The sequence below is a fragment of the Protopterus annectens genome, chromosome 9.part0 (genome assembly GCF_019279795.1).
Source record: "Protopterus annectens isolate FY-2018-M chromosome 9.part0, PAN1.0, whole genome shotgun sequence".
NCBI lineage: Eukaryota > Metazoa > Chordata > Ceratodontiformes > Protopteridae > Protopterus > Protopterus annectens.
The window spans coordinates 1,005,253,817-1,005,267,386 of NC_056743.1; the positions used below are offsets into that span (position 1 = coordinate 1,005,253,817).

General features: G+C 40.6%; 1 protein-coding gene across 2 annotated transcripts in view; it reads left to right on the forward strand.

Annotated features, from left to right (window-relative positions):
* Positions 1-13,570, forward strand: part of PRKAG1 (protein kinase AMP-activated non-catalytic subunit gamma 1) — a 525,734-nt gene that overhangs the window by 489,164 nt on the left and 23,000 nt on the right. For both annotated transcript variants that reach the window (XM_044083782.1, XM_044083783.1), the window contains exon 12: positions 12,110-12,203. In XM_044083782.1, the coding sequence (XP_043939717.1) occupies positions 12,110-12,203 (94 nt within the window). The remainder of the gene's footprint in view (positions 1-12,109; positions 12,204-13,570) is intronic.

Sequence of the window (13,570 nt, forward strand, 5' to 3'; positions counted from 1 at the left end):
TTACGGACACTATTTTGTCTCTGAAAAAATATACTCGAAAACTGAATCTCAGTTACATTCTGAAAAATGTTTCATGTTGTGTTTCCTTGTTTGTAAAACCTTAATGTTACAATCCAGCATTGGTACACACTTTGAAAGTGTATGAAGTTTCATGTGAAAATGAACATGATGGAGCTATTACATAGTAATGTCAACACAAGGTGGGGATATCTTGACAATTTAGACTCCAGGATGAGGGCAGCCATGAAAGAATTATCTAACAACAAAGAGCTTAGAATCATGAAAAGTGATAAAGGGGGAATGTTGATGGTCATGGATCAAAGTAATTGTATCAAGAAAATGGAAAGTATGTTAGACAACACTGATGAGTATAGGAAAGTTAAAGTTCAGGATATCTTCAAACGTGTTAGATTTATTTCTACGTTTTTGTATGACAGTCTCATGAATGATGATTTAGATCAGACCATGTACAATTTGTGTAATATTGAAAATCCGAGAATAGGTGTTAAAATACAATCTTGGCATTCCTAAAACACACAAAAGTTTAAATGACCCACCATTTAGTCCCATCATTTCAGCACCCAATTATGTCACACAGGGTATTTCCCTCTTAGTAGATGAGATGCCCAATCCTTTAGTCAAAAAATTGGATTCCTACCTAAGATTCCTGGGATTTTTTGGACAGCATGAGAATTTTCAGTGACTCTTGTAGGTTTGATCCTAAGGTACATGTCATTTTCACATTAGATGTAGTTTCTTTATATAAATCTGTGATTTATTCCTTGTTCCTGGACTGTGGTTTTACTTTTTTAGTCAAATAGTGAAGAAGTTTATACATGGGGAGATGGATTATGGGGGATGAGTACCGTGGCAAGACCAGAAAACTTTTAGGTGCCAATTTCAATTGTTTGGGATGAGTTGTTAGTCTAATTTGACGTGGAAGGTTGTTCCATGTAATGGTAGGGTGATGGCTATAAAGGTTGCTACGCATTTTAGTCCTAGGTTTGTGGTTAACTAGTAAGTCTTGGTCAGAGCTGCGGAGGGACATGTCCAGAAATATTGAGGAGATTTAGTTGTCCATTTTTTCTGAGATGGTTGATGGTGTCTGTAAAGCTTAATAGAACTGCAGTGGTGCTGTGGTTAGGTCAAAAGTCATGTTGGATGTTGTTTAGAAGATTATTAGAGAGTAGGTGATTCACGAGTTGGGAGTGAATACATTTTTCTAAGATTTCGGATGAGGGTGACAGAATTGCAGTTGGTCTGTTGTTAGAAAGGTCTGTACAGGTGCCTCCTTTGTGTAGGTGTATTATGTAGGAATTGTTCCTGATTTTGGGAAATTGATGCTTGGTTATGGAGCGATTAATCAATGTGTTGATTGGATAAGCTATGATGTCAGCAGCAGACTTAAGATAGTGGGTAGTTTGTCGGCAGCAAGGGTAGTAGGTTTAAGTTTGTGGAGCATTCTTTTTATAGTACTAGTTTGAATGGGCTGAAAAGAAAAATTGTTGGATGTTTTGTTGGGTTCAGTAGGGATTTTTAGCTGCATAGTGCTATTTGTTTTGGTTAAGTTTAGAATGGAATTGGTGATGTAGGTTTTGAATTGAGTGGCTATACTATCTAGTGTATTTGTGGTGGAGGGAGCTGGGGTTGCAGATTTGCCTGGCTGTAAGAGCCGATTTTTAGTTGCCCAGAATTTTTTTTTGGGGGGGGGGTGTTTTTGTTGGGGGTGAAATATAGTAGACTTTTTTCGTCATTTTTTTCCCTGTTTTTTTGATTTATATCTTAGTTGCCGATGATAGTTTAGTGTGGCATGGCTTTTATTGGACTGACATTGTGACCAAACTTTATCTCTGGTTTTGAGAAGGCATTTTGTTTATTTGGTTAGCCATGGGGCATTTTCTTATAGTTTTAATGGGGTTGGATGTCCAAGAAACTGTCATTGAAGTATAATACTGCAATGTCTAATGGGAGTGAACATGGGGGGGGGTCCAGTCACATTGTTGTAAGGTTGATACGATGGTTTGGGGAGAGAAGTTTTTTCTGTTGCATATGTGCTTAAATATAGTGCTTTTGAGGGATTGTAGAGTTTGTCAGAGGAGGTAGGTGGTCTCTTAAGCTATCTGGGAGACAACCTGACTGACAAGTGGTGGTTTGTTGGATAAGGTTCAGTCAAGTTTTGAGTGTGGTTTTTTTTTTTTTTTTTTTTTAATCTAGCGAGTTGGGTTTTTATTAACTGGGAGAATCCTTGGTAAGTTTATGAAGTTTGTTGGATTTTCTGAGGTGCAGGTTAGCCAGTCTAAGTTGAAGTCACCCATAACAGTGGTTTCCTGTGAAAAGGTTGTTATACAGTTGGTCAGTGAGGACTGAGGGAATCAAACCCTGGACCACCAGACCACATCAAGCAGCTCATCAGCAGCACTTTAGTCCTCTTCTCCAACAGCCAAACTAGCATTAACTTGCTTCTATCCATGTAGGCCCTTTCTTGTCTTGTAGCAGTGGAAAGCCTGGATACCTTAGTAATACAGAAAAGTACTTCCCTGCTTTAATATCTTTAACATGTGCAGCTGTCACTAAGACTCCCCCTACCTTGGATTTAAAATGCCCTTGACTGCACGCTATACAAAACTGCTTTTCAGAATACCATGCATTTTACATCATGCAGCATTATAAGGAAATTCATAAGAACAAAAACGGTTTTACTTTTTTAACCTCTTCAGTGTACCTTTAAAATTTAAACAGTAGATAATGAGTAGTTATATGCAAGGGGAGAAGAGCCCCACAACAGAGTAAATATTTTACAGTGAGTTGGGGAGAACGGATCCACAAAAACACATACAAAAACTTTTTACAGTATCTGCTAAGTAATTATGTACAAGGGAGAAAACCCCCCACAATAGATAAAATACAAAAATACTACTAGGATAAGTTGCAATCAAGAATACGATATGTACTGTAAGTAGCAAGACATAGTACTTTAGTGGATAGCCTGTGTCAAGTAAACTAATACATAATTGAATCTACAATTCAAATAGACAACATCGGTCCTCCAAGAAAGCCTTAATCAAAACCGTCACATGCAAAAACAACTCCAGGGAATCCGTATTTGGCCATGAAATAGCAAAAATATGGAACAACCTTCCCCCTGACCTCAGGCTGCAAAACTCCACACCCTCCTTGAAAAGCCTACTTAAAATATCCCTCTTCACCAACCATCTTTGCAACTGTAATTGACCCCCTGAAGCCTCATCCACTCAATGTTTCTACACCCCATCTGTCCTGGACAACACAAACACACACTAACTATACCTATCCATGTGTGAGCAGTAAACTATATATGAGTGTATGTACATATGTGTGTGTGTGTGTGTGTAAATGTGTATGTGTGTGTGTGTGTATATATATATATATATGTGTGTATATATGTATATATATATATATATATATATATATATATATATATATATATATATATATATATATGTATGTGACTATATGTTCTTGCATATATGTTTAATTGAATGTATGTAAGGAAACTTAAACATTTACATACTCTTATTCAATTGTGAAATATCTTGCAATGCTCTACCAGGTTCTTATCTACTCTCATTGTATATTTTGTACACTTGTATTTTCAACCAAAAGGGGTAATATCCTCTTATTGTATACTAACGGATGTAAAGTCTACAATCTGTATGCTACAACTGTGTAGTGTCTCTTGTAAATTTTTCTTCTCTCTGTAAACTTATGGAGTTTTTCTCCCCAGGACTCAGCTGAAAACAGATGCTTGTTGTCCAGTCGGACTATCCTGGCAAGTAGATGTTAAATAAATAAGTGTTTGCAATATTGACTATATTTGTAATATATGGAGGTGAAAAATAGAGTATTCTACTGCCAAAGTGGAGGAATAGAATGAGATGATGCAGCGTAATGAGCCAGAGGGAATATTCAGACATGGGGAGAGAGAGATATAGAGAGTTTATTATTAGAAAGATGAGAATGTTATGGAAGGACACGAGAGAGGAAAATAAATATTAGTGAGTGTTGGCAGAATATTATGGTATTAAAGTGAGAGCTTCTTTTCATGTTAGGCCATTGGTTTTTGAGGGTTCTGCATGTGCGGTTCCAGTTGTTGGATAGATACTTTTTTTAGATTGGTCTTGAAGTTGGAAAAGTTGCTAGTATGCTTAAGGGATAATGGGACAGGCTTCCAGGGGTGGGCAACATAGCTGGAATAGAAAGAGGTTCCTGATAAATGGTGTGGTTTGTAGGTAGTGAGGAGCATCTTGATGTTTATCATGTTTCACTGTTGCAGTCATTACAATTGAGTTATCCTGCTGGCAGGCTACCCGCAGCCGGCCTGAGTTCCAAAGTCTAGGTCCGGCGTCGGTTGCTGTCGCCTCTTCCCTGACGTCAGTGTGCCAGGGGTATAAAAGATGCAGCCGACGCCATTTTCTTCAGTCTTTCTTGCCGCGCAGTGCCCGAAGCAAAAGCAGTTCGCAAGTGGCGGTAGGCCGACTCCTGAAGTTTTCAAATTTCAATTTCAGATCCGAAGTCTTCATTAAAACTAAGTACCCCGTTGGGGAAACTTTTTTCTTGCTCCAGACCGATGTCAGAAACAGTTGTTAACTGTATTTCTTGTGGGAAGCAAATACCTCATAAGGATTTTCATTCTTACTGTCTTCCTTGCCTAGGCCCTGACCATAACGTTGCTTGTTGTCAGTTTTGTGCTAGATTTAACCAACGCACTATTAAGCATCGGTACAATTTTGCATTTCGTTACTTTGGCAGAAGATTTAATTATATAATGCCGTCGGAACAGCCGACTACTGAAATTTACAAAAAACGAAAAGAAAAACAAAAGGACAGGCATCCGAGATCCAAAACCAACTATGAGGCTTCTTCTAGGCCTTTCGCCAGTTCTCACTGAGGCACTTTCGCAGCCCCTGACACCCTCTACCTTAGAGCCCCAGGCCGCTTCCGACTCCCACGTGGAGCAGACTGGGCCTCTGGAAACTCAAGGTATTGGACACTCGGAAACTATTCCCTCAGATGGGTCTGGAGCCACTGAGCAGGCATCAGCTTCTGAGGATGTTTTCAGGCCTACACAGCTATATGTGAAACCTACTTCTAAGACAAAGGCTAAAACAGCTCTAAAGACAAAGAAACAAGTACAACATTCACCTGGACAGGCCTCCATGCCTAAAAAATAGATGCTTAAAACGGCCGAAGACCTTATTATTTTGATCAGGGGTTCCCATCCCCCTCCTGAAAAAAGGCCTAGGCAAGAGTTAGAATATGAATTTTCAGACCAGGTTTTCATTTCCTCCGATTCCTCCTCTGAACAGGATTACTCCATTCCTCCCTATGAGGATTCTGATGCTGAAGAATCTATCCCTTCAGCCTCTCCTCCTGAGGATTACGCTTTTGGGGAAACACTGAATACTATGAGGGAGCATTTACACTGGGAGAGACAAGATTACTCAGAATCCAAGAAAAGGCTCAAAGATTTCCTTTTATTGCCCCAGCACAGGCCCCTTGCTATCCTACCTGTTTTAGACATCGTAGATAATGTATTTAGAGTCCAGTTTTTCTCCAGACTCTTTACCACCAGCCCCTGTTAAGCCAGACAGATACTACAGGGTTCCTGATTCACATAAATTTCTCTATAAAAACCCTACAGCTAACCCAGAAACCATCTCTCAGGGTCCCAAAGGGGTCAAGGCTTCTACTGCAAAAAACCCTATTCCCTCTGACAGGGATTCTAGGGCCCTAGACAAATGGGGCAAAAAAATTTATACCTCTGCTACCTTGGCGGTAAGAGCTTTAAATTGCCAATTTCATATGCTTAAGTATCAGCAATACCTTATATCCTTGCTTAAACAGAAAATGCCAGCAAATGTGGAATATGCAGACAATAAAGAAATGCAGGAATTATTGCATGCAACTGAATAAGTTGGAAAGCATACTTTGCAATGTGGGTTTGACTCTCTTGCGGCTTCCTGCAGGGCCGCTGTTACAGGTTCTGTCATTAGGAGACATGCTTGGTTAAAAGAACAAAAATTGCCAGATCATATTAAAGCAAAACTATTAGACGCTCCTTTACAGCATGATACTTTGTTTGTTGCTAAAGCAGAAGAGGTGTTGAAGAAAATGGAGGACAAGGCTAAATTTATGCAAACAGTCAAGGATTTCTTGCAGGTACAGCCTCCCAGATTTAGCAGGAACTGGCCTACAAAAAATTGGTCCTTTCCAGTGTCAGATAGACCACAAAGGGGCAGATACAGACGCCCTAGAGGCAGATCACAGCTCCAAGGCTCATACAGGCCTAAACAATGGGGTGCCTCTACCTCCAAGAGTGGAGAGGAGAAATCACAGCCATTCAGGAAACAGTCTCAATGACTTTCCACTTCCAGCACCAAGCACTTGACTATTGGCATCCCCTTTGGGGGGAAAGCTAGCAATTTTTTCACAAAATTGGCACATGATTACCCAAGACAAATGGGTTCTAAATACAGTTTCACAAGGCTACAGGTTCCACTTTCACACCCTGCCAAGGCAAAACGGTATGCCAGACCTGCCACGCAATCAATGGGCAGAGGCACAAAAACAAGTTTCATCCCTCATGGACATGAGGGCCATTCAACAAGTACCAGAACAAGAGCAGGGTCACGGATTCTATTCAAGACTGTTCTTAGTACCCAGAAAGGACAAAGGATGGAGACCAATTCTGGACCCATCTATTCTAAACACATATCTGGATATTCCAAAATTCAAAATGTTGACCCTACAGCAACTTCTGCCCATGTTGGGCAAGAAGGCTTGGCTTGTGACTTTAGATCTAAAAGAGGCATTACCTGCATGTCCCAATCAGACTAACATGCAGAAGATACCTCAGATTCAAAGCTGGCTCAATACACTAACAATTCTCTGCACTGCCCTTTGGCTTATCTGCTGTGCCCAGGGTCTTCACAAAGTGCCTGGCACCAGTAATTGCATTTTGCAGACAAAGAGGAATACAAATATATCCTTACTTGGACGACTGTCTTATTCAAGCGGAGAACAAGGACATTCTACTACAACATCTGGCGTTTGTAAAAAGATTACTGACAAGTCTAGGGTACACGGTAAACGAGAAGAAATCAAAACTCGTACGCTCTCAAGAGATAATATTACTGGGTGCAAGCTTAAATACAACTGCCCAGATGGCTTATCTCATGCCAGACAAACACAAACAACTGACTACTTACTTCAAAATGTTGGCAACAAAGACTCGGTTATCTGCAAGAAAAATTCTGCAGGCCTTAGGTTTCATGGCATCCTGCATTCTGCTAATTCCATATGCAAGACTGCATATGAGGAAATTTCAATGGTATCTAAAAAAGCGTTTGGACTCAACATTGCCACAGCCTGGAAACAATAATTACCCTTATTCCCTGCCTGCAACAGGAGTTTCGATGGTGGGCAGAAGCCTGTCACCACAACATGGGACAGCCATTCACCTTACCCACAGGCAGACATTGACAGCAGATGCATCAGATTACGAATGGGGGGCCCACATAGCAGGAAGATGTATTCAGGGCACATGGTCTGCAAGTCAAATGCATCTACATATCAATCAAAAAGAGATGCTAGCTGTTCAGAATGCCCCAACAGCTTTCAGGGATCAACTTCATCCAGGACAACTACTAATAAAGACGGACAATACTGCAGTCATACAGTCATGTGGTACATAAACAAGCAGGGAGGCACACATTCCTACACCCTCTGCAGGCTAGCCATGAACTTGTGGCACACAGCATTGACTTACCAAGTACATCTGCAAGCTCAATTCCTGCCAGGAAGGAAAAATACTCTGGCAGACTAACTAAGCAGAAATCTAATGGATCCCCACGAGTGGAAATTGGATCCACAAGTCTTCAGCATGATAACAAAGACCTGGGGATGCTCGGACATAGACCTATTTGCCTCTCCTCACAACTACCAACTACAAAGATTCTACACAAGGACTTATCACAAGCAAGCATGGAAAGTGGATGCTCTATCTTTCAGCTTGAAAAATCTAACAGTATATGCCTTTCCTCCTCTGCCTCTCCTCCCCAAGGTACTCCTCAAGGTCAGACAAGAGAAACCAAAAATTATACTGATTGTCCCAAACTGGCCCCGCCAGCACTGGTACCCAATCCTAAAGAGCTTGTCTCACTGCCCAGCCTGGACATTACCACAAATTCCTCACTTGTTGACCCAACAAGACAGCCGGATACTGCACAGCCAACTCAAAACCTTAAACCTGGCAGCATGGCAGATAATATAGCCTCTCAAGACACACCTCTTTCAAAAGAAGTAATGGATGTTATTTTGGAGGCCAAGAGGCTTAGCACCAGAAAATCTTATGCAAACAAATGGAAGAGATTCTGTGCTTGGAACCAAGCACAAGGCATTGACACTGTTGTTCCAAATATTCCTTAGATTTTACAATACTTAACTGAGATGCTGGATAAAGGCCTTTCCTTTTCATCAATTAAAATTCAAGCCTCTGCCATTTCAGCTCATTACAATACAGAACTACCTATTTTTTCTCATCCGTTATTGAGGCCGTACCTCAGAGGGGCCAAAAACATAAGACCTCCAAGGAGAGCACCAGTGCCTACATGGGACCTCAACTATGCCTTGGAAAAACTCACACTGCCTCCCTTTGAGCCAGCCTCCGCAGCTGACATAAAATTCTTATCCTGGAAAACAGCTCTGCACCTAGCAATAACCTCTGCTAGAAGGGTCTCAGAGTTACAGGCACTCACGGTTGTGGAACCTTTTATCATTTTCCATCCTGACAGGGTTTCGCTGAGAACAAACCCTACATTTATGCCTAAGGTAGTGTCCAGTGTGGCCCTTAACCAAACAATTCATTTGCCTACTTTTTATCCAAACCCACAGAATAAGGGTGAGAAAATGCTGCTTTCTTTGGACATTCACAGACAGCTACGCTTCTACTTGGACAGAACTAAAGCTTTCAGAAAGACTGATCAACTTCGTGTCATATGCTGCAGCATCACAAGGAAAGCTTATTTCAAAACAGACTATTTCAAAGTGGATAGGCCATGGCATTCATTTCTGCTATTCACAACTTGGCAAATCAGTGCCTAAGGGCATTAGGCTACATTCAACCAGAGCAGCAGCCACTTCAGCAGCCTTCCTCAGAGGAGTACCAACCAAAGACATCTTAGAGGCTGCAACTTGGAGTTCAGTGCATACCTTTACAAAGCACTATCACCTACCTCTCTACTCTAAATCCAGGGCAAGCTTTGCCACTGCAGTTCTGCAGGGCCTTATAGCCTCACCTAATCCTATTTAGCTCCAGCCTCCCATCCTTAGCTTTGGGATTCAACCCAATTGTAATGACTGCAACAGTGAAACACTATGAACATAGTACAGTTGTGTACCTACCATAAATGTAGATGTTCGAGTGTATTCACTGTTGCAGTCCAGGTTACCCTCCCACCATCCCCCTTTCATCTTTGCTGGGACCTAACAGTACTTTTCTACTCTATACAACCTATTTGCTTGTAGATGAAGGAAAAATTGTTTTTTGTGCATGGATGCTTATTGGCATAATTTAGCCTACCATTTTGGGGCACCTGACACCTGGGGCAAGAAAAACTGAAGAAAATGGCGTCGGCTGCATCTTTTATACCCCTGGTGCACTGACTTCAGGGAAGAGGCAACAGCAACCGATTCCGGACCTAGACTTTGGAACTCAGGCTGACTGCGGGTAGCCTGCCAGCAGGATAACCCAATTGTAATGACTGCAACAGTGAATACACTCGAACATCTACATTTATGGTAGGTACACAACTGTACTTTTTCCAGACTGAAGTGGCCTAGCAGGGATGTATGAATGCAGTAAGTCCAGTAGAGCTTTGCTTTGTCCTGGTTTGTATATTAATTAGGGGACCAGGAGTAGTTGGGTGTATGTGAGTTGCTTGGGTGATTCAAGCCACTCAAGCTATTTTGGGGCTAAGCAATGATGGGTTCTGTTTGAGTTTGTGGTAGTTTTTTGCTGTTTTACTGTAGCGCTGGTTTAGTTTATTTTGGGTGGAAGCTTGAAAGTTAAGCAGTTTTGGGGAACCATATAGTAAAGTGGGGGAGTAGGAGTGTAGAGGCTAGGAGTTTTCCTGAATGAATCAGTTAAGTAGTTTTTTGTTTTGTAGAGTATCCCTAATTTTTGGTGAGTTTTATTGATAACCTGAAATTTGACTTGCACGTGCCACGGGCTGTCATCAGTTGTCATGCCTAGTAGCTTGGTGTGGGGAATGACTTCTATAGAGTGTCATCAGATGCTGTTAAGAAATTTTGCTTAAGGTGTGCAAGGGCTTTTGGGAGGAATAGCACCAGCTTGTACTGGAGCAAGTGATCCTTGATTTGAGTATCTACTATTTTGGTGTGTGCGCTGATGTGAAAATAGTGGCAAAAACCTTACTGAGGCAGGTTAAAATGCAGTCCACTGGGACAGCAGCTGCTGCAACTTGATTTTCAGAAGTTTGTTTATGCAAAGCATGGCTATCTGGACTTACAGCCACACTTTCTGTAGACATTACAAGCATTGCTTGTTGATTTTAGCACATTGTCTCTGGTCATGTTATGAACTACTTTAGCACACTTTCCAAGCATTATGAATGACACTGCAGTGGTGAGCTTTATGATGAGTACTGCACAGCTGTGTGAGCATACTCACCATAAAAGTAGATGTTTGAATCAAGGATCCACTGGTCCAGTGCAAACTTCTCACAAATCACCTAGGTCCATTTTTATTAATTGTCTGAAAACAATGATTTGGGGTAAATTGATACAACATTTTCTCGCTTCTTGGTGTTTCACCCTCTTGGGGATTATGTCACACCTCTATTCAGCTTGGTCAACCTTCTGTTGTTGGGGTGGATGGGCATACTTGTTTGTGACTTGCCTTTTCACACAAGAAATTAACTGAAAATGGTCTTGTCTAGTGAATGGTCCTGCCTGATGCCCTTTTCCCAGGGAAAAGACTGTTTTTGGTCTCGAAATGTCCAAATCCCTGGAAATCAGATCATATGAATGAATGTCTGCCTGCAGCAATTATCCTTCTGTGCAAACATCAGCTGCTATTATTTATTTATTTATTTTGCTTAACATTTCTTTACTGGGAAAGTCTGACAGACTGAGCCCATTTTCAGCGGAGGCCCGGGGAGAAACATTAGTGAGCATACTCACACTGCTGTACTTTCTCTGTGGATAGGTCACTGTAACAGTAACTGTTCATCCTCATTCATTTCATTATTGTTGGGGACTTTAATATTAAGTTATTATTTACAAAGAATATTTTATGTTTATCAGAATTTTATGTACACCACTAGGTTAAACTGATTTGTAGAATGATGATTGGGAACATACGCATGTGCAAGTTTGTGTGTGTGTGTGTGTGTGTGTGTGTGTGTGTGTGTGTGTGTGTGTGTGTGTGTGTGTGTGTGTGTGTCGATATAATGCAGAACTACCAGAACCACACATTTCCCAGTGGGGATTTTAGTCTCAAAAATACTGAAAATGTGCATGCATGTGTTTGACATATAGGAGCTTTGTGCCACCTATATCAGTACATCTCTTAATACAGGACCAGTGTTCAGATTTTGTTGTGGAAGAAATGGACATACCAAGGCAACACAAATGATGAGTAAATGCAGATGTTATGATTTAATAATTGTCAAACAGTAGTACTAGTTCCACTCTCTTACAAATGATGTAATTTTAGAATTCTAAGCTGTGCACGGTCACACTTCTGATACAGAAGTAAATAAGTGACTTTGAAATTTGATGTTTGAATTAACAAAATAAATAAACAAACGCTAATGATTAGTAAGGGTGTGGCACTGCCATATGCTTTTTTCTTCTGATTCTGACTACTTAAAGCTTGTGAATTGGGTGGTCTTCAGAAGGCCACAAGTTTTCCTTTTTTTGAAATTCAAGTTGTAAGGCTAAGGCTTCTCACGGAGAGTATATTTGTGTTTTTTTAAGTCAGACATGCTGTTTAAGTGTAGTGTTTGGTTTCATTAAAATATGATTTTTATTTAATCTGCATTTTTAGGTTCACAGACTCGTGGTAGTAGATAAGGAGGAGGTTGTAAAAGGAATCGTCTCTCTCTCTGATATCCTGCGAGCGTTGGTTCTTCATACAGTGGGTAAGAATACAGATGCTCATAACTGATGATTATGCGCATAATGAAGCTGTTCAAAGATACTGATAAACCAGCTTGTTGTCTGTTAGCCAGATGCAGCTGCATTTTCCTTGCTCCCTATTATTTTCAATGTGTTTAATGTATACTTGAATCTTCTGATCTTCATATCACCAATACCTTTGGCAGTATATTCCAAAAATGGCTTGGTCATGATGTAATATTTCCAAACTAAAATTCCTGTTTGCACCAACAGCATCTCTCTCCAAACCAATAAAAACAAAAAACACGCTGATCTGAAATAGTTCATGATATAGTTTAATGAAAGATTTAGCACTCTCGTTCAAAGAAATTCACCAGAACCTTAGACTGAGCTTAGTGCCTTCCAGCGCAGTCTTGCCAACAATAGTTGAAGCATGTCCAGAAGTTTTGTACATGCAGGCTGAATTTTCCAGAAATAGGATGTTATATGATAACTCCAAGGCCAGCGACCTTTTTCTCCACTTTATGGTAATGCCAGTATTTTCCAGACTAACCTGTATACTTTTAGTACACTGGCGTCTTTAGTTTATAAACTGCGTCACACACAGCTGTCATCTCTGTATGCAGTTGGTGACAGGGTCAGTAGGACAATCGTAGATTAAACCAGTAGAACAGTGTGAAAATGACAGTAGTAGTCAGAGGTGAAAGCACTAGAACAGTGACATTTTGCATTGCTATACAGAGAAAGTCTGACTGAGTTTAGCTAAACCCCTTTTCATTGGAGGCACAGGTAGAAAAGCTCCTCAAAATTTTTTTTAACCGATATTAACAAGATTACACATAAAACGACAGTGTGCAAACAGTCACCAATGAGAATGGAGTAAAGGTTTAATGTTCATCCCATTTATTCTAAAGCAGGCTGTTACAAAAGATAATTTCCATTTCTCTGCCTGTTGAATTAGACAACCCCTTTCTAGACTACAAATAAAGCATCTACTAAGATACTTTATCCAAGTTCTTGTTGGGAAGCCATACCACTGCAAAAGTCACTGGATCATGTTGCATACAAGAGTATGGTTCTATAGTACTTACCATAAATCCCATTTGTAAGGAGGAATGACACTCCCTTAACCCCCACACCTCAATAGTTTTAAATATGGGGGGTAAGGGGTAGCACCCTCCTCTTACAGTTGGACTTTGAAAAAGTGTGTTTTTTGGGCAGACAACTCAGCCTGGTAGTATTAGAGTAAGCAGATGAGTTGCATCCAACTCAATATATTATATCTCTGCTGCTCTTCTTAATCCAGAGGTTCAGTGGATGTACACTGAGAATTTCCTAGGTTGCTGAGCTCCTCAATTGTTCATGGAGAGTGAGCCCACCATCCTTGTGA